This window comes from Lissotriton helveticus, chromosome 4_1 (assembly GCF_964261635.1).
Source record: "Lissotriton helveticus chromosome 4_1, aLisHel1.1, whole genome shotgun sequence".
Taxonomy (NCBI): Eukaryota; Metazoa; Chordata; class Amphibia; order Caudata; family Salamandridae; genus Lissotriton; species Lissotriton helveticus.
Genome location: NC_136063.1, coordinates 467,550,522 through 467,572,713, shown reverse-complemented (window position 1 = coordinate 467,572,713; position 22,192 = coordinate 467,550,522). Strand labels below are relative to the sequence as shown.

General features: G+C 47.4%; 1 protein-coding gene across 2 annotated transcripts in view; it reads left to right on the top strand.

Annotated features, from left to right (window-relative positions):
• The window catches only part of NECAB1 (N-terminal EF-hand calcium binding protein 1), a 1,511,734-nt gene that overhangs the window by 994,116 nt on the left and 495,426 nt on the right, over positions 1–22,192 (top strand). For both annotated transcript variants that reach the window (XM_078687059.1, XM_078687058.1), the window contains exon 7: positions 9,284–9,405. In XM_078687059.1, the coding sequence (XP_078543185.1) occupies positions 9,284–9,405 (122 nt within the window). The remainder of the gene's footprint in view (positions 1–9,283; positions 9,406–22,192) is intronic.

The following is a 22,192-nucleotide window of genomic DNA, read 5'->3' as shown; positions in this document are numbered from 1 at the left end:
CCAACATTGCTATCTCATAGGCTGCAAACCACTGACCAATATCTTCACCTTTGTGAACATCTTTGATGACATCCTTGGGAATATGTACCCTGCCTTCTGAAGGCACAGATGGTGCGCTGCCACCAGTGGAATTGATCTCTAAGCCCTTGGCCTTGATCTCAAACTCCCTCAACATCCTCTCATGCTCCATTCTCATTATCTCTCTTTCCAAAGACAACCTGTAATTCTCTGCTTCCCTCTGACCCTCCATCTTAAGCTTAGCCAACTCCAGCTTCAGTGCTCTATTTCTCTCCCTGTCTTCCAGTTGTCTGGGGGACAGGTCTTTGGAAGAGATGCTGCTGCCAGGTGGGGACGGTACACCTCCCCTGGCTGGTAATTCTAGCCCATCAATTTGCCCATCTGCATCTCCAACAGGCTCCACAACTAGATCAGGGACATTTCTGGCTTCTACCCAGGCCCTCAGCACCTTTTGGTAGTCTTCCTTTTTAGAAATGCCTGGTGTAGCAACTTTCAATTTCCTGCAGAGATACTTGAGCTGTTTCACAGTGTAGGTTTCCAACCTCTCTTCCTCAAAATCAAGATCCATAGATGCAACAGATGCTGCTTTACTCATGGTAGTAAGAATTGGGAGTCTTTAGGAAAAATAACAGTTCCAAGGAAAAAGGATTCTATCAAAAAAAGTATGTGGTCGCGTTTGGTCTGCACTCACTAGTAGTGTACACCAATTACTGTATATGAAACACAAATGCAAAGTCCAAATGCTCACCGCTGACCAACAATGTTAGATCTGGGGGCCTCTAGTTGGCAATGGTTATCACCTTTGCCCAAATAGGGACCCTTACTTCTAAGTCAGGATAAGGGGATTGCTCTCTTTAATAACCCCTGCTCACCCCCTTGGTAGCTTGGCACGAGCAGACAGGCTTATCTCAGAGGCAGTGTGTTAAGCATTTGTGAATATACACAGTAATACAGTGATGGCACTACAGATGGACACAACACAGGTTTTATAAAAATAGGTATTCTTTATATAGACTTAAACACAAGACCACAAACAACAAAAATTCACAATACTGTACTAAAGGTTACTTAAAAGATGATAAAAGCCTCTTAATTCAAGTTGATGGTAAATGCGAGAAAGTTCTCAACAAAGTTCTTGGATGCGGTACGCAAAGTGGACAAAAGGCTCGCAAAAGGGGAGATGCGTCGGTTCCGTTACCCGGGGGAACGGTTGCGATCTTCCTCAATGCATGCGCAGAGTAGGGGACTCGTCGTGAGCCTTACCGGTGTGGAGGTGATGCGTAGATTCTCGACCTGTTGCGGTGCGTAAGATGGCGCCTTGATGCGATGCGATGCCGATGCGATGATCCAGTTGCGATGCGAGAAGATGGCACCCTTAACGCGGCGATGCGATGACGATGCGATGACGCCCTGGCAGCCTTGCGGCGACTCTGTACTTTGTAGCCGCAACAGGCCCTGCGATGCGCTTCTCCGGTGATGCGATGATAGCTCTCTCGATGCGTCGCGCTTCTCCGGTGATGCGACAGCAGACAGCTTCGATGAACATACGCTTCCAGGGAGATGCGACGAACTCTCGCTTCTCCGGCGTTGCGATGATTTCAGCTGCGGCGGCGACACGCTTCTTCTCGATGCATCGCGCTTCCAGCTCCCAGCGGCACGCAAGTGACTGGAGTCAGAATTCCCAGCAAAGAAATTCAGGAGTCAAGTCAAGTCAAGTCATAAAATTTGTATAGCGCACTACATACCCAGAGGGTTTCAAGGCGCTTAGGAAGGGGAGGGGGATTATTTGTCAAATATCCACGTTTTAAGCTGTTTTCTGAACGCTAGGTGATTCTGGGTGAGGCGAAGGTAGGCGGGGAGTGAGTTCCATGTTTTGGCCGCTAGGTATGAAAAGGATCTGCCTCCCATGGTGGTCTTGTTGATGCGAGGTACAGTGGCGAAGGCTTGGCTGGAAGAGCGAAGTTGGCGGGAGGGGGTGTAGAAGGACAGTCGAGAGTTGAGGCAATCTGGTCCGATATCGTAGAGTGATTTGTGTGCGTGGGTAAGCAGTCTGAACGTGATCCTCTTATTGACGGGTAGCCAGTGGAGGTCTTTAAGGTGACCAGATATGTGTTCGTTGCGTGGGATGTCTAATATGAGCCTGGCTGAGGCGTTTTGGATTCGTTGTAGCTTCTTCTGGAGTTTAGCGGTGGAGCCTGCGTAGAGAGTGTTTCCGTAGTCCAGTCGGCTCGTGACTAGAGCGTGGGTGACTGTTTTCCTTGTTTCGGAGGGGATCCAGCGAAATGTTTTTCTGAGCATGCGAAGAATGTTAAAGCAGGAGGAGGATACGGCGTTGACTTGTCTGTTCATTGAGAGTGAAGAGTCCAGGATCACGCCAAGGTTCCATGCGTGGTTTGTCGGGATGGGTGCTTTTCCAAGGGCTTCTGGCCACCAGGAGTCGTCCCATGCAGAGGGGGATGTGCCTAAGATGAGGACTTCTGTTTTGTCTGAGTTCAGTTTCAGACGGCTTTGTTTCATCCATTCGGCGACTTCTTTCATTCCTTCGTGTAGGTTAGTTTTGGCTGTGCTGGGGTCCTTGGTGAGAGAGAGGATCAGTTGAGTGTCGTCCGCGTAAGAGATGATGTTGAGGTTGTGTTGGCGGGCGATGGCCGCAAGGGGGCTCATATATACGTTGAAGAGGGTGGGACTAAGAGAGGATCCTTGTGGTACGCCGCAGATGATTTCAAAGGCCTCGGACTTGTATGGTGGGAGGCGGACTCTCTGGGTTCTTCCGGTGAGGAACGAGGTGATCCATTCCAGTGCTTTTCCTTGGATTCCGATGTCTCTGAGGCGTTGTAAAAGGGTGCTGTGGCAGACCGTATCGAAGGCTGCGGAGAGGTCGAGGAGGATGAGGGCGACTGTGTCTCCATTGTCCAGTAGAGTTCGAATGTCGTCTGTTGCTGCGATGAGGGCGGTCTCAGTGCTGTGTTTAGCTCGGAATCCAGATTGTGAGGGGTCCAGTGATTTGTTGGCTTCGAGGAAGGCTGCGAGTTGGTTGTTGACGGCTTTCTCGATGACTTTGGCCGGGAATGGAAGAAGCGAGATGGGGCGGTAGTTTTTGAGTTCTGTGGGGTCCGCTGTAGGTTTTTTCAGAAGGGCGGTGAGTTCAGCGTGTTTCCAGTCATCTGGAAAGGTAGCGGAGTTGAAGGAGCAGTTGATGACGTCTCGGAGGTGCGGAGCTATGACGGAGTCTGCTTTGTTGAAGATGTGGTGAGGGCATGGGTCTGTGGGGGATCCGGAGTGGATGGACTTCATCAGGCGGATGGTGTCTTCAGTGGAGATTGGTTTCCAGTCGTTAAGGGTGTTAACGGGGGGAAGATGGTCGGCAGATGGTAGGGTGGGTTGGCTTCCGGGTTGGTTGTCAAAGCTGTTGTGGATGTCAGCAATCTTGTTGTGGAAGAATGAGGCTAGGGAGTCGCAGAGGGATTGAGAGGGGGTGATGTCGTTGGAGTTGGCCGAGGGGTTGGAAAATTCCTTGACGATGTTGAAAAGTTCCTTGCTGTTGTGGGCGTTGTTGTCAAGTCGATCTTTGAATGCTGTTTTCTTGGCTTTTCGGATCAGTTGGTGGTGAGTACGGATGGCGCTTTTGAAGGCGTCCTTGTTGCTGGTGGATGGGTCTTTTTTCCAGGCCTTTTCAAGGGAGCGGCACAGTTTCTTGGACTTCTTGAGGTCATCGTTGAACCAAGAGGCCTTTTTGTTGCCAAGTTTGTGTTGACGTTTTTTCAGTGGTGCTAAGGTGTCGGCGGTGTTGGATAACCAAACGGTGAGGTTGGAGGCGGCTTCGTTGGCGTTAGAGGAGAGGGCCGGGGAGGTTCGAAGGAGCGATGTGGAGATCTGATCCGAGGTGATTTTGTTCCAGTTTCTTTGTAGGGTTGGTTGGAGGTGGATGATGGGTTTCGGCTTGTTGTAGTTGAAGTGAACGCAGCTGTGGTCAGTCCAGAGGAGATCCGTAGTGTGGCTGAAGGAGACATGGTTGCTGGAGGTGAAGATGGGGTCGAGTGTGTGACCTGCGATGTGGGTGGGGGAAGTGACCAGTTGGTGAAGTCCGAGGTTGGCGAGGTTGTCCACGAGGGTGGCGGTGTTGCGGTCGTTGATCTTTTCAATGTGGAAGTTGAGGTCTCCTAGAAGGATGTAGTCTTTGGAGGGGAGCGCGTGTGGGGTGATGAAGTCTGTGATGTCTTCACTGAATTTAGCGCGGGGTCCTGGTGGTCTGTAGAGGAGGGTGCCTCTGAGTGTGGTCTTGGGGTCGATGAGGATCTGGAAGTGAAGGTGTTCGGAGTTGGTGAGGTTGGCGTCAGAGCTAGTTGTGATGCGGATTGATTTCTTATGGACGATAGCGATTCCTCCTCCTGTATGGTCTGTGCGGTCCTTGCGTGTGATCTTGTAGTCATCAGGGATAGCGATGGCGATGTCTGGGGCGGAGGAAGCGTTCATCCAGGTTTCCGTTAGGAAGGCGACGTCTGGAGAGATGGTGTCTAGTAGATTCCATAGGTCGATGGCGTGTCTGTGGACTGAACGGGTGTTGAGAAGGATGCATTGTAGGTGGTTGGGGTCGGGAATCTGTGGTGTGGTTGTAGCGGAGATGTTGTCGGTGCAGCTGAATTTGCAGGAGTAGCAGGAGAAAGGTCCATGAGTGTGTCCAGGAGCGGCTTGGACGCAGTTGGGGACGCGCCCGGGGTTAAGGGCTAGGAGGGCGGCGGCATCATAGGTAATGCGGGAGAGCTGGGCAGCGCGAGGGGCAGGGGGTATGGCGCTGGGCGCGGTCCAGGCGCGGACGGGCGTAGACGGGCTTACCTTTGGCGCACCTTCGGCGTGGACGCTGCGCGTGGACGCTGCGCGTGGGGGCATTGGCCATAAATGGATGGTGGGGGGGAGGGGCGAGGGCGTCACAGCTGGGAGGCGGGTCGGGCACACGAGGAGGAAGATAAACAAGCAAAATGGAGGCGGGGGGAGGAGCAGGTCGGAGCGCTCTGGGCAAATGCGCAAACAATGTTAAAAAGCTGCCAAATTGATTCACTATAGCGCTAATAAGGCAAAGCGCTACACAGGGCACACAGCAGGTCAAAGCAATTCAAAGTAACACACAGATATTGGCGGAGCAGCGCTACGATACCAGCTGGAGTCAGGGGCACAAGGAGCGACCACTCTATCCGTGAGGAGGAGTGAGTCACAGCGTTTGCAGCAGAGCAGCGCTGTAATAAGCTCGTGGGAGGGCGTCACAGCTGGGAGGCGGGTCGGGCACACGAGGAGGAAGATAAACAAGCAAAATGGAGGCGGGGGGAGGAGCAGGTCGGAGCGCTCTGGGCAAATGCGCAAACAATGTTAAAAAGCTGCCAAATTGATTCACTATAGCGCTAATAAGGCAAAGCGCTACACAGGGCACACAGCAGGTCAAAGCAATTCAAAGTAACACACAGATATTGGCGGAGCAGCGCTACGATACCAGCTGGAGTCAGGGGCACAAGGAGCGACCACTCTATCCGTGAGGAGGAGTGAGTCACAGCGTTTGCAGCAGAGCAGCGCTGTAATAAGCTCGTGGGAGGGCGTCACAGCTGGGAGGCGGGTCGGGCACACGAGGAGGAAGATAAACAAGCAAAATGGAGGCGGGGGGAGGAGCAGGTCGGAGCGCTCTGGGCAAATGCGCAAACAATGTTAAAAAGCTGCCAAATTGATTCACTATAGCGCTAATAAGGCAAAGCGCTACACAGGGCACACAGCAGGTCAAAGCAATTCAAAGTAACACACAGATATTGGCGGAGCAGCGCTACGATACCAGCTGGAGTCAGGGGCACAAGGAGCGACCACTCTATCCGTGAGGAGGAGTGAGTCACAGCGTTTGCAGCAGAGCAGCGCTGTAATAAGCTCGTGGGAGGGCGTCACAGCTGGGAGGCGGGTCGGGCACACGAGGAGGAAGATAAACAAGCAAAATGGAGGCGGGGGGAGGAGCAGGTCGGAGCGCTCTGGGCAAATGCGCAAACAATGTTAAAAAGCTGCCAAATTGATTCACTATAGCGCTAATAAGGCAAAGCGCTACACAGGGCACACAGCAGGTCAAAGCAATTCAAAGTAACACACAGATATTGGCGGAGCAGCGCTACGATACCAGCTGGAGTCAGGGGCACAAGGAGCGACCACTCTATCCGTGAGGAGGAGTGAGCCGGAGGTGAAGTCTTTTGGCCCTGAGACTTCAGCAGGAGGCAAGCACAGTTCAAGCCCTTTGAGTATATTCTGTAGATGAAAGTCCTTACAAAGTTCCTTCTCCTTTCCCTTGGCAATGAAGCAACCACTGCAGGCCAACCCAGCAAACAGCACACTGGCATAGGGGCAGTCCAAACTCCTGCAGCTTCCTTGATTCTTCTCCTTGGCAGAAAGGTTTCTGGTTCCAGAAGTGATCTAAAGTCTGTGGGACTGGGTCCCAATATTTATACCAACATATCCTTTGTTCTCTGAAGGCAGAGAGGCCTCTGCCTAGTTTAAACCAGTTCCTGAGCACTGTGTTTACATGACTCTTCTCTTCCTTTTACTGTGCAGGGCAGAAACATCAGACGCCCCACAGGAGGTGGAGCCAGCACAAGGAAGGGAAGATGCAGCTCTGGAGTACTCTGTTGACAAGATTCCCCTTCTCCTTTCACTGTGCAGGGCAGAGACATCATACAAGCCACAGAGGGTGGAGCCAGCATTGTGGAGGGAAGGCCCAGCCCTATTCAGGTCCCAGGTACACTCTCCCCCTCCCATCTGGAGGTAAATCTCCCTAATCACCACTGGGCTGTCCCAGACTGTCTCCTGGAATTTCCCCAGCCCTGTCACACACAAACCCAGACAAGGAATACACAAGTCAGCAGAGGCGGGCTCAAATGGTTAGGCAAGCAAATACCTACTTTCTAAAAGTGGGATTTGCAAACACAGAATATTAAAAGAAACTTTACTAAAAGATGTATTTTATTATTCTGAGTTCAGGCATACTAAACTCGAATTTCTACCATGTTCCCTGAGTCAGTTAGGATTGTAGGGATGTAACAATCTTCACTGCCATTCTAATCTATGAGAACAGGTAGCCTTTAATAGTGAAAAACGAAAATGGCTGTAATTCACTACTACAACATGCTACACACATCAGAGCAGGTCCTACCTTATACTTACAATGCACCCTGCCCTTGGCCCTACCATAGGGGTGTCTAATATGAAGCAAAGGGAAGGTTTAGGGACTGGCAAGTGGGTGCACTTGGCCAAGTCGACATGGTAGTCATAGACTACACACAGGCCTAGCAATGGCAGGCCTGAGACACACTTTACAAGCTGCTTCTGTGGGTGGCACAACCAGTGCTGTAAGCCCACCAGCAGCATTTGCTCTAAAAGCCCTGGGCACACATGGTGCACTGTACTAGGGGCTGACAGTAGCTCAAATAAGCCAATCATGGAATCCAATCAGTATCTCAATTAAACATAGGGAGCACTTGCACTGTGGCACTGATTAGCAGTGGCACAGGGCTCAAAACATACAACCAGCAAAAATATGTCAAAACTGAGGAGGCAATCCGTCAAAAATGGAAGGGAGACTCACGCCAAGGATGTCAGGTCTAACAGTTGATGACTGAGGTGGTAGCTTAGGGACTCTCCTGTAAAACCCTGCACGATGTGGCAGGCACCAATGGGTGCCTGCCACAGGGTGCAGGGTTTTCTGCAAACATCCCATTACCCCATACGAGCCTGTGTTACGGCTCTTTCTCAGATGTAACACGGGCTCCCATAGGAAACAATGGGAATCCTGTCGAACAGTGTTCGGTCGCATCGTATATTCGTCGGACGGAACCGCCAACCACAAGTCGGTCCGTCCCAAATCCGAAGGCTTTTCGCCCGACATCGTAATGAGCCCCTCTATATATTTTATTTGTGTTTCAACCTTTGGCTCTAACTATATGGCAAATTCAGTCGCAATAAGCAACCCTCTTATTGAATTTCATTCACTATCTTTAAGGTATTTAGCTTAATCCCTAGCTATTTAGGTTAATTAATTTTCCAATTATTCTCTTCGCTGGCTCCTAACCTATGAAACCTCCTTCTTCCAGAAATATATCTCACTCTGGCCTGCACAATCCTGAAATTACAGTTCAAGGTCCTTTTATTATCCAGTGAATATCCTCAACGTTCAGGCTCCCAACCAGTATGACATAGTGAAGTCGTGTTATCTTTCACATTTGTATACTTCGCTAACTTTTTCATTTTCTTGTATGTATTGGTAGAAAGCGCTGCAAAATAAAGGTAAGTTTAAAATGCTAAAGCAGGGTCATGTTGTGCATCTTTTAGACGGCCATGCCCTGCTACTAGATCCCATACCTTTAATTGTGGCAGCAGACCCAGTGTAGTGCCAGTGCCTTCAATGCTGATTTTAGCAGTGGGAGCTGCCGATGTATTTTTTTTAATTTGCATATTACAATTGATACCCATGAATATTAAATGATGCTCGCAAATTCTCTTTAGAACCACTGGGAATGCTTTGGAACTTTGGATCCGTGGTGCTCAATTCGAAACTGCAGATCTTGGAACAAAGATGCTTTTATTTTTAGACGGTAGTTTACCTGATCCGTCGCCTCATTTTCCTCGAGTTGATGGGCGCTCCTCACCCTTTCACAACCTTACATTTGCGTTTTTTTTCACTGTTCGATCCCTGAGAATACACGCTTCCAGTTCCTCAGCAATGAATGCTGTGGGTATCCGCAGTCTTAAACATGTATTCCTTTTCATTTTTATGGGCAGGTAAGTACAGTAAAAGCAGGAACATGTGGTGTATCATTTAATCTAAAAACGTGTATCTTTGTAATATTTGTTCCATTTATTTCCTCTGTTTAAATTTATCAATGTCAGTTGGTCGTCCATCACCCCTCTTATTCTGTTTGGTCCTAGTTGAAAATCTCTGTAATGAGAGGGGGGATCCATTGTGCCCAGGGTCCCCTCACACACTTCATCTGGCCCTGTCATGGCGCTGAGACACACAGTGACAGAGGTGTCAGCGTGAACTGCAGGTCTACAAGAGCCCTGCGCGCGCCGCCGCCAGGATTCCCCCTCTGTTCTGTGCTCTTCCGTCACACATCAGTGTCAGAAACACGGACGAGGTGGTAATGACTGCGGAAGCCGAGAAAATGTCTCAGGCTCTGTGGTCCCCAGGGCAATGTTTTCTTGCAGATAACAACATGACACACATAATATCTATTATCTGTCTTTATTGCAGACAAGGACCAACAAAGCCAGAGGTCTTGTCAATTCCACGAGTTGGAAAACGATCAAATCGGAGACTTCAGAGGAACAACAGTTTGTCACCGAACAGCCCTCAGTTTAACATCGCCAGCCCAGGTACTTTGTTAGTTTCATTTCATGTTATGTTTGTAGTGAAGGATACTGTTAGATAAAGAGTACACAGTTCTGCTTCACAATCGAAGGGGGGCTGGTATCATATTATTTATTTTTTAATTAAGAGATATCGAGACAGATTGAATAAATTGACTGAGCAGTTTTCTTTTCGTAGTCACTACTAATTTGCATGTCAGTGCTCTGTCACCCTGTTATATATATTTTTTTTTTTTTTTTAAGTTCAAAAGATTTTTATTTGATAATAATAAAAAGATAAAGACAGGTGTCAAAACAGAATACAATGGAATACAAAGTTAAAGACTCTTAAAAGGGCATAAATGTACAAATGCATTTGAAGTAAGAAAAAAAAAAAAAAAAGGAATTTGGGTACAAAGCGAAAAATAAGGAAGAGAAACAAGAAAAATGCATGAGCGTAAAACATGGCAACCATAAAAACATTGGGAAAATATAAGAAATTGATACAGTGAAGGATAGATGGAATGTATCGAGCGTTTAGGGGGGTTTGGGAACTTCTTGTTGAGGGGGCATTGGGTGAAACAAACGTTTACTGCATGAGTCCAAATAAAGTGTAACTGGAGTCCATAAGTCCATGCGCTTGACAGCCAAACATGCCGGGAAAACATGAGTGGTATCTAGTTTGTGATTATGGCAGACATTAAACCACCATGCTTTGAAAGAGATTTTGGAGAAATCCTTCCAGTTAACTGTTATTTGTTGGAAAGCAGCAGCAAGTAAAAGGTCAACAATTTGGGGTTTTAAGTCAACAACATCCCAGCAAGGGGAAAGGCTACCCAGAAAGATATGTGTGTGGGAGAAAGGGATAGAAGTATGAAAAATCACATTAAGTTGAGCCCATACCTGTAACCAAAAACTACGAACATGAGTACATAAAAATAGCATATGGAATAAGTCAGCTTGTGGAGATGAGCAGGACCAGCATGTGTGAGGAGTGATAGGAAAGCGTGTGTGTAGGGCAGAGGGTGTGAAGAGGAGTCTGTTGTAAATAAAGAATAAAGTCTGAGTGAGTGTTGCTGCTCTTGAAGATTTGCGGAGTTTGGTCCAGATTTTGTCCCAGAAGGTAACTGACCAAGAGACAGATAGGTCATGTTCCCAGGATTCCTCGACTTTGGATTTAGGTCTTGGAGCCTCAGTAGCGTGGAGGTATTTATAAATAGCAGTAGCCTTCGGTGCAGTGCGCAAGAAGGAGTGAAGTGAGACAGTTGGTGTGGATGAGGAAGAGGCAGGGTTGGGTTGAGTGAGGAGATCGTATTTCAATAAAACTGCATTTTTAAGCGAATGATATTTGCGTGTGAAGGAAGTGGGTAAGTCATAAAGGATGCTATATATATATTCCTTATACCGTCCAAATTTTTCAAACGGATCAACTCCATTCTAACCTCCTTTCTCTGGAACAAAAAGAAACCACAAATGTCCTTGGCACGCTTGATTCGTCCTAAATCTGAGGGTGGGACTAACTTCCCTGATTTCCCAGCCTATCACAAGGCATTCCAACTGAGAGAAGCCTCTTTTTGGCTCCAAGATCCAGACACCCCATGTCCATTATGGGACAAACTTGAACGTCTTTTTTTATCTCCCTTCTCTTTCTCCGAATACCTCTCCTTCTATCATAAACCTGCATCTGTTTCTACTCCGATTCATAAGTTTACCACAAAAATACTCCTCTCCTTCTCTCATTCACCCCCTACCGCTATTGCTGATTTCTTATCCTCCCCCATATGGCATAACACCTCCTTACTCATTCGAGACAGACCCTTTTTCTGGAAATCTTGGCACGCTCGGGGTCTCCAATGGATTTCCCAACTTTTTTCCGACTCCTCTTTTATACCTTTCCATGAACACCCTGTTATATTTAATAATAACTTGTGTTTAATATACTTCACTACATTAGGCAGTGTATTGCTGTTTATAAGCGTTGTGAATAATAAGTGTTACTATGACCTATAATAATCATCTGTTGTGTTATAATTCTCCCAGTGATGTGGAGGCTAAAATAGCCATGAAGGGTATCAAACTCGTGAACCATATGCTTCGTCAGATGTCACCAGCGAGCATATCATTCACTGAGACATCTAGTTGACTATCTTTTTGAGGGAGTGCGATTTTGCTTTGCCTGTTTAGGAGGTCAATGTTTTCTTGCATCAACAAGAATCAAAGAGACTCCTTTCTTAAAAAAAGAAACAAAAAATGTTTTAGGTGAATATGCTTGATTTCCCATTTGCCCAAAATGTACACTTTTGGTGAATTCCAGAAGGTGTTTATCCTTAAAAACATTTTTATGCTACAAAGTATATGGTTCAATGAGCTTTTAGGAACAAATATTCCACCTGTTGAAATGTCTACCTACTACTTTGTGCCTGATTATAAGATTACTGGAGTTTGGTGCAGGGATACCACTGAGACGGAATCCCGGATTCTGATCTCTAATTCTGGCTGGTATCCCTGCACCAACTTTTTTTTTTTAAACAAAAGGGAAATAACCACCCAGGCCCAAGAATACTGGACCCTTTACTGTGTGTTACTCCTGGATTCTAGAAACAAATCTGCTGACATTTTCCGTCTTCTCGGAACATGTTAGAGAGAGGGCTGCGAGCAGCCAAAGGGTGATCAGAGGGTCAGGGCAGTCAAGAGGAGTTCAGTCACAGCTATGTCTGCTTCTCCATCATGTGTTCCGTGATGTGTTCTGGGTGTTGAGAGGGGGATGCAGAGAGCCCTGGGTCGTTTTATTGGCCTGGGGTTCTCCATCTGGGAGGGGAGTCCACCCAGGTATTGTCCCAGGGCTGCACTCCAATGGGGAGAACGAGGAGAGGGAGGATGCAGGGCCTATGTGGGCTTAGGTGGGGTGTTGTATGCTCTTCCTGTAGGGCAGCAGGGGTTGGGAGGGAGCTGGGATGTGCTTTTGTCCTCAGCTTCTGCACATATCCGTGCATCAGTTTCACCTACTGCACATGTGGAGTAGAAGGATTCTGTAACAAGAGCTTTAGTGAAGAGACAGACAGGCATTGGAGTGTTGCAGGGATCCATATTGAAAGAGAAGCAGAGGAGTGCCGCGGGGCTGGAGAGTCAATGTCACAAGCTTCTATGAGTTACATATCAAACTCCTGTTGCTCTCCCAGTGTGGATGGAATGAGGCAAGAGGAATGATAGGTTAAGAGAGGGACGTCAGGAGAGGGATTCATCCTGAGTACACCGGAAGTATGGAATGGGAACAGGCAGCTACGGGGTGCTCCTGGAGTGGCCTTTAACAGTAGGTATAGTCCACAAAGGGAGCATTCTGATTGGCTGGCCAGCTCCCAACTTTCCACCCTAAATGCAGATAGCTTTTTTAGAGTATTTGGAATACAGAATTCCTGAAAAGATGCCCACACTTAAGTGAATATGCTGGAAGAAAGAAATCAAGGTAAGAATGCACCCATTCATTCAGGAACAGTGTCTAACACACGGAGCTGTCCAATATTGCGGTGGCTTGTCTGTGGTGAAAAGTGGCTGTTTTACTACACCTGATCTGGTAGCAGCAATTCTGTGAAAACAAATGACAAACTGTGTGGAAAGTTTCACATCTGGTACTTATGACCAACAATACACTGTTGCACCATAAGTCAACTGCTGCTTAATAAAGTTCTCTCTGCTAGAGAGAGGGATTGTCCATGTAGAAATGAAGGTGCCTTCATTATTATTTTATTTTGTATCAAACAATGAAGTTGGTCATCTCTTGCTGAAGGAGGTTGGTGTATGAAAATGTAAAATTGCTTTGTCCAGGAAGAGATATGTTGATATACATCTGAAATTCATGGTCCTTTATAAAAATATGGGCCACAATTGTCTAGGTTGAATGGCAAACTGATTATGGTAATAACATTGATTTATTGGCAAGCTGAAGATGTAGACTGCACATTTCTGGCAGTGAAGAGTTGAGTACTCCCATGAGTAGGTTAAAGTCCATTATTGCTTGAGAGTTGTCCATGTTTTGCCAGACAGGGCACAAGCTATTCATCAGGTCCTATAAGCAGGTTTGGCAATTACGCATTTTTACTAGTTAAATATAGTTTAATCATAGGACTTTGAGCGTTTACTAAATCTTAGACTGGGAGAAGACTGGGAGAAGGGAGGAGTGAAAGATATGGTTAGGAAAATCCATAGAAAATAATTCACTAGTCATAGAATTATGCAGGATTACTGAGCCACCCTTTGAAAAGGAAAGCACTAACCTCATTCCAATGTCTCGGTAAATCTCTTTAAAAAATGTAATTATCAAACCATTGATCCTTTAGCTGAGCAGTTACATAGACTTCTAAATAATCCAATTTCTCAACATTAATCTAAAAGTCCTAAAATGCCTACATTTTACTTTTTTTTAACTTTATGCCTGATAAAATAAAGGTAAGGAATGTATTTAGTATATAGGATTAAAGTAGTACGAAATGTATGTTTTAAGGATAAATCTGGCCACTAAGAAGTACTGTGACCATATTAAAGGAATGGTTTCACAGGCCTTGCGAATTTATAATGTCAGTGCTCCAAGGTGTCTTGCAATACTATTTTATTATACACTTGAAGGTAGTTTACTCCTTATTCTGCATGATATTCATTTACGCCAAGGGGATACAACTTTAACCAGTGTTTACCATTTAGAGAGCAGAGCTTCACATTCTGTGTCTTGCTGGCCCATGGCAATAATGAAAAATTTAAAACGCCCAAAATCCTGAATGAGGGGGCCTTCTTAAAAGACTGGACAGGTTATATCTTCTCACGTGACATGAAGATACTTTGCATCTTAACGCTTTTATTTTCTCTATGTTATCACCTTACATATATAGACAAATAAAAACAAAGTAAATATTTTGAGGAGCTCACCCATCATAACAACAGAGAAGACTACAACTATGCTGACAGACCCAATCGTTCAGTGGGATTTACAGTCATGCACTATGGGAGAGGGAGGTGAGATGGATGGTGTGCAACTCTTTCCTGCATTCTGTTCCGTGTGTTGGCTGCGTTGTCATGCCAGCTTAGGAAGAGCAGCAGTTGAGTTTCATGTTGCAAGACCACTCCCTCTGCATTTGTTCCCTTCCCTGTCTGGGCCATCCTTTTATAAGGTAGGCTAGAAGAAGGGGACTGGTGGCGTGTTCAGAGAGTGCTCCCTGCTACTCTCAGGTCCTCCATGATTTACATTCCGAGTCCAATCTGAGCCGCTGTGTCACCTGGGCCGGCAGAAAGCGAGAGGCGCATACCAAAATTTGTCATCTTGTGTAAGCCAAGCTGGAGATGACTTTGGGGCTAACCGTGTGATATCACTATTCACTTGTAATAAATTATTACAGGTAGGTAGTGAATTCAAACAAATACTTTATTCGGTTTCAAGCATATGACCTATAAAAAGTAATAAGAACAGTTAGACATCGATAAAACACAATTTCATCAAACATAGATCACATAAAAGACCTCATTAAGAACATCCCACACTGCATATAATACACAATAAAGTGTATTAAAAAACACATCAAATTATAACATCAGTCTAAAAATCATCAAGTTCTACAATTTGACTGCACTACTTAAAAAAACAAGCTACATGATTACAGATTCTGATGTCCGGGAGCAACGACAGGCACAGCAAAGCAGACCTAGCATGCCTAAAATTCCGATTTGTCCGTATTGGGTTTTAAAATCTTTTGCCCATGCAAGAATAAAAAGAACATACAAGAACAAAGTGCATAGTATCTTGAATGGATATACCATCACAAATACAGGGAACACTGTCTGCATATTATCCTACCCCTTTGGTACTCTTAACAGATGGTGTACTAGATTGTACATGAAACGGGTTAGCAACAAGCAATGGGTATTTGATGTTCCCAAAACTTAGATATGGTTTCAGAGATAGAGTGGTTTGAACCAAAACATAAGATCTAACAGAAGGCATGGACAAAGTGCTATATTCTCTTTCATCCTTTCTTAACGCCAAGAAGGCTTTCTTGACCCAAGCCACGTCTCCTTTGACAATGTATTCTGGGTTTTAAAACAGATCAGGACCAGGGCCGGACTGGCTACCGGGCGTTTTGGTGCTGGGGGCTGATTTTGTTGATGGGAACCTGCGTGTGCTTAAAACCATTCGTTTTGCTTTGTTTATTTATAAGCACATGCAGGTCCCCATCAATGAAATCAGTTCCCACCGCAGGGAAATCAGACCTCCCTTGGCCTGGTAAATCTTAAGCATTAACCAATGCATCTGTGTCCTCATCTTGAAGCAAAATCAAAAACCGAGGTAATGCTTCTCTCAAAGGCATGACTTCTAACGCTAACCAAAGAGGGCACCAATTAATAGAGGAATCAAAAAGAATCCTGAGTTGGGGGAGCATCATCACTTTGCTGAACTTATTGCTTGAATACAGGGGGATCTGCTGTATTTTTGGCCCAATTACCATAATATTAGAGTTGAGGAAATTGGTGTTGAGGTCAAGGCTAGCTGTAAAATCCACAAAGCTGTCCAGGAGCCTTTAGACAAGGTCCTCAGCATAAGGTAATACAGATACTACATGCCCACTCACCGAAGGTAGATCCTGCTTTGCCTCTGCTAAAACCTTGTCCATATTATTAACATATAACATAAATAAAAAGGGAACTAGAATGCAGCCCTGTCTGACACCTCTTTTCAGAACAAACTTTGTTGTACACCCCCCTTAGGTCCATAATGAACAGAAGCAGTGAGGTACAATTGTAAGTCATGTAAGCTAGCAATGATGGGTTTATCAATCCCCATGCCTAGCGTAATATTCCAAAGTGTGGCCGTATTTACCACGTCAAAGCCTGAACTCAAATCCATGAACCCCAAATGAAGTGACAAAGTTATTAGCTATTGAATTGGCGTTGTTGAATGCCTAATCTTCAATAAGGGAGGGCTCTAAGCAGGCTTGCTACATCACTTGATCAAGAAAGTCTTTTTATTTTCATTTCTTCATCATGTTTACTTCAGTCGATGAATACATTCTCATTGATTCTAACGATTTTCCAAATGATACAATTTTTCAACTGCTACAGCCTACGCGTTTCGTCCCATCAGGGACCTCATCAGGGCTGCAAAAAAATTTGAAAAGGAACAAAGTAACCAAAATGATCTGATTATATCGAAAATAATTCCCTTACTAATATTTTGACCTTTCCTAAATCCTGCCTATATGCCATTCTCAGATTTTTACTTTATATTCAACATTTAAAAAAGGCCTGCCTATATACCATTCTACGATCACAAATGGATTCGAGGATTAGCAGAAAACTTTCCAGGTGGGATTAATTTTATATAAAACATGAAACAAAGAGTAAAAAACACAATAGTCATTTCAGTTTTTGTTCATATTTGTAAAACACGGACAAGGTGAGAAAATTAAGTCAAACTAATTTCTTATTAATATAAACCCCCTACGAGTGTCCTATTTGGAAACCTCACCTTAGAAAAATTACTTTGTCATTTTCTATGATTCTCAATGTCCTTATCGTATCCTGAAACTCCTCTTGATTAGTTTTAGTTCTTCCCCTAAAATTAAGTTTTCTGCTAATCTTACCTCTATTATTCCTGATTATACCAGATAACCTTATTCTTAATTCCACTGTGACCACAGCTTTAAATCCCTTATATACGTACCTCTTTAATATTAATGGCCACACAGTACCTGTCGTATCCGGCCTTTGATTGATAGCACTGAAAGTTTATTTTTGGCCTTGTTTCCTGACGCTGGGCTTACCAGATAGATCATATCCAAGACACAACGATCCCCCAAATTATCATTCATTCCTGATGAGACTCAGTACCCATTTTGAGGGTCAAAAAGCCGTAGACAGGAGACAGACCGTAAGCATTTATATGGTACACATTGTGTATCTACCACTTGTGATTTAATACTTGTTAAAACATTGGCTGTCTCCCCAATGAAACCAATTGACCTTTTATGGTCACATGATTGGTCACTTTGCTCTTTCTTTGGTTTTGGTTTTTTCACTTGGGGTGTATCTTAAGATCCTCTCACCACATCATGATAAACTGCAATGACACATTTTTGCTAATGTGTCTTTAAATAAACTTTGATTCGGCTGAATCGAAATTTGGCAATAAAATATTGAATATTTGGATTGTATCTATAAATGAATTCCAAGTGAGCACTTGTTTTCAATTGCTTCAATTATATCCAAGTTCACCTGGACATATTGGGTTGCTCTTGTTCCTACGAGTACCCCAAATTAAGTGAGCCATCTTCTGCCTTGGTATATTTGGTTATGAGCAGATAGTGATCCAAACATTGGTCCACCATCCCCTTCCCGGGTTGAAAACCATATTAGATGTCGGTCAGGAGACGGTGCTCATTGAACCAAGTTGTCAAGCTTTTCAGTAGCAATATCTCTATCATCTTGGCTGTCAAATCAATCAAGGTGATAGGGCGATAGCAATGAGTTCATCTTTACTGACCTTTATAAAGACTGCTACAATTATATAATTCGATTTTGAAAATCAAATTCGATGTCTAACAGGCAAGATTTATATAAAGGGTTGAGAGCGGGCCCATTGTTCAACACTGAACTTGAATAAGTCAAGTGGAACTGCATCTGGACCAGCAGCTTTATTCTAGGGCAGGTCTATGATGTCCCTAACGTCCTCACAACTAAAAGTTAACTGAGGGGTTAAGTGGGAAGATGGCAAGTTATCCAGCTTAATTTCTAGGGAACAGTATAAATCAGGGGCAACATAAATGGCAGAAAAATGCTCATGCCAGGAATCCGGGGTAATGTGTTGCTATATGGTGTTGCAAAAATGGGACAGTTAATGATGTTGTCAAATTTGGAGCCGTCCCTAATAGAACAACAGACCATTAGGTCTTCCCATGCATCTAACTTCAGCCCAGAGTTACTTTTCTTCACAGCTTTTGTGTAATCTGGGCAGCAGGAAGCAACTCTGACTTTATATCTAGGCTTCTCCGTTAAGGCTTTCAGAAGCTTTTTATGAGAAATGGTGCAGGAGTGATCAAACCCATTGTATGGGTTTGGGGCACTAGAGTTAGTGGTAGTAGCATACATTTTATTGCAGATGGCAAAAAAGGATTTCAGTATGAGCTCTACCTGGCCTCCATCATCCAAGCATGTAAAAAACTCCCTGGAGCAGGCACTGAAGAATGCCAAACTGAATTTTCTGGGAATAACCTTAACCCAGTGGATTCTGTGACCCTAATCTTTGGCAGATTTCCACCTGCACAAAGTATAGATTTCAGGTGCAGATTGCCCGCCCAAGAAAAAGTAGCACATAAAGGATTATGATCACTTCTGGAATCCCAGAGCACCTCAAAGTTTAAGAGAGAAGAAACTAAGCCAGAAGCCACAAAGACAATTCAATTGTGGAAGACAACCTGCTGGAAATGTGGTTACTGTTTGGCATTGGTATGCACCCTGTTCAAGCAGGAACCACCACTCTAGTCATGGTAAGCTTGGTACACACTAAAAGATAACTTGTGCTCACCCTCTGGTAGCTTGGCACAGAGCAGCCAGGCTCATCTAAAGAGGGAATGTGTAAAGTATTTCTGTAACACACATGCACAGTAACACAATGAAAACACCACAAAAAATCATCCACCTAGGGTTAGAAAAATAGATTATATTTTATGAAATCCAATTAGTAGAACAGGAGTTATATATTTTGAAAGAATAAATCAAAAAGTACTGCTTACAAAAAAATATCACTTAGGGCTTAATTGAGGTTGTGCTGGACTGCGGTAAATCCAAAGATCAGGCCGACCACAATGGAAGGCAGGCGAGCTACAGGCTCTGCTTAAAAAGTACCTTGGATAGAGCAAGCATAGACGTCGAAGACTCGATGCGTCGTTTCTGATCCGAAAAGGCAAAGAAGGCTCCATCAACGAACCCCTTTACGATGCAGGCACTGCACTGTTGTCAAGCCGGGCTCTCCGTTGTTGATGATCCACGCAGTTCAACGAAGCGATGTCATAGATCAACTCCTGCATCAGCGTTGAAGGGCAATGCGTTGGTTCCAATGGGTGCAAAGTCGTCACTGAGTCGATTTTAATGGCTCTCTATAGCAGAAGTCATTTTTCAAGGGCATGGGACTGAATTGGTACCACTCGGCAGAGCAGGTCTCACAGGTGGCAGAGTCCAGGTGCTGTTGCAGGGTTAAGGGAAGACCTTGATGCCCTGACACTTCAGAACAGGGGGCAAACCAGCAAGCCCTTGGAGTCACTCTGGGTTCAAGTGAGGTGGGTCCACTCATTGTACTTAGCAGGGCAGAGATCAGCAGGGCAGGGCAGCACAGCAAAGCAGAAACAGAGTTCTTCCAGAGCAGCAGTCAAGCAGAGCAGCAATGCTTGTAGTACAGTAGTCTTTACTCCTGGCAGATTTCTTCCCAGGTCCAATAGGGTACTTTTGTGGTATGGTCAAAGGCCAAGTAATTATACCAACTTGTGCTTTTGAAGTGTGGGTAACTTCAAAGGAGGATCTTTGAAGTACACACATGTCTTTTCTTCCTAGCCCATGCTCAAGGCTATCAGTAGGGGGTAATCAGCTCATTGTGTGGGAAACCAGACATTGCCTATTTAGGTGTTAGTGTCAGCTTTCCTCCTGCTCAGAAAGAGCTATCAGAATGCAGATTAATTCATGCAGGTTTTCCGTCACACTCATCCTTCCTGTGTTTGTGGCTGTCTAGACGGAATGCACAAAGAGTAGCTATCACCTGCCCAAGACGTGTATTGGAGACAGGCTGCAAGGCACACAGAGTAGTAAGAGGAGAGAAATGTCCACTTTCAGTGTAGCAGCACTTTCTAAAAGTAGCATTTCTAAAATAGTAATGTTAAATCCAACTTTACCAGTAAAATGGATGTATCATTACCATTTCAACTAAATAAAACATGATGCAGCTTCTCCTTTCTAATCGGGTATTACAGCTTAGCCCCTTCAGTGCTAATGACGGCTCCTGCTCGTCACGATTCCAGTAGGGAAGGTGTTGGTACATTCCTTATGTTGGAGCGCCATCTAGAGCAAGTCCGGTAGATAATGTGTTTGCAATAGTAGCGCGCAATGCTTTCCAATGGGGCGACCAGATTGCCGGGCTGACATGGAAGGCCTGAGGTCCAGGGGAGGGCGGCCTCCCCATCCCGGGCGCTGTCCTTGGTCCTGCTGCGTGGCAGGGTGCCCGGGACGGGGTCCTGGAGGGCCCGGGGAGGCTTCCCCCTGCGCCTCCGGGCTTGGGAGCCCAGGCTGGGTCCAGGGGCCCGGCCGGGCCCCGGGTTGGGTGCCACGGCCCTGGGCCCTGTCTCCCAGCCTGCCGCACTGCCAAGGGCCCGGAAAGGGGTTCCGGTGTGCCCGGGGAGCCTCCCCTTGCTTGGCTGGGTTCAGGAGCAGTGGCTAGGGCCCCTGAGGGCCCGGGGAGGGCGGCCTCCCCACCCCGGGCTCTGTCCTTGGTCCTGCTGCGTGGCAGGGTGCCCGGGATGGGGTCCGGAGGGACCGGGGAGGCGTCCCATGCACCTCCGGGCTTGGGAGCCCCGGCTGCGTCCAGGGGCCCGGCCGGGCCCCGGGTCGGTTTCTCCGGCCCTGGGCCCTGTCTCCCAGCCTGCCGCACTGCCAAGGGCCCGGGAAGGGGTTCCGATGTGCCCGGGGAGCCTCCCCTTGCTTGGCTGGGTTCAGGAGCAGTGGCTAGGGCCCCTGAGGGCCCGGGGAGGGCGGCCTCCCCACCCCGGGCTCTGTCCTTGGTCCTGCTGCGTGGCAGGGTGCCCGGGACGGGGTCCGGAGGGACCGGGGAGGCGTCCCATGCACCTCCGGGCTTGGGAGCCCCGGCTGCGTCCAGGGGCCCGGCCGGGCCCCGGGTCGGTTTCTCCGGCCCTGGGCCCTGTCTCCCAGCCTGCCGCACTGCCAAGGGCCCGGGAAGGGGTTCCGGTGTGCCCGGGGAGCCTCCCCTTGCTTGGCGGGGTTCAGGAGCAGTGGCTAGGGCCCCTGAGGGCCCGGGGAGGGTGGCCTCCCCACCCCGGGCTCTGTCCTTGGTCCTGCTGCGTAGCAGGGTGCCCGGGACGGGGTCCGGAGGGACCGGGGAGGCGTCCCATGCACCTCCGGTCTTGGGAGCCCCGGCTGCGTCCAGGGGCCCGGCCGGGCCCCGGGTCGGTTTCTCCGGCCCTGGGCCCTGTCTCCCAGCGTGCCGCACTGCCAAGGGCCCGGGAAGGGGTTCCGATGTGCCCGGGGAGCCTCCCCTTGCTTGGCTGGGTTCAGGAGCAGTGGCTAGGGCCCCTGAGGGCCCGGGGAGGGCGGCCTCCCCACCCCGGGCTCTGTCCTTGGTCCTGCTGCGTGGCAGGGTGCCCGGGACGGGGTCCGGAGGGACCGGGGAGGCGTCCCATGCACCTCCGGGCTTGGGATCCCCGGCTGCGTCCAGGGGCCCGGCCGGGCCCCGGGTTGGTTTCTCCGGCCCTGGGCCCTGTCTCCCAGCCTGCCGCACTGCCAAGGGCCCGGGAAGGGGTTCCGGTGTGCCCGGGGAGCCTCCCCTTGCTTGGCTGGGTTCAGGAGCAGTGGCTAGGGCCCCTGAGGGCCCGGGGAGGGCGGCCTCCCCACCCCGGGCTCTGTCCTTGGTCCTGCTGCGTGGCAGGGTGCCCGGGACGGGGTCCGGAGGGACCGGGGAGGCGCCCCATGCGCCTCCGGGCTTGGGAGCCCCGGCTGGGTCCAGGGGCCCGGGCGGGCCCCGGGTCGGGTGCTCAGGCCCTGGGCCCTGTCTCCCAGC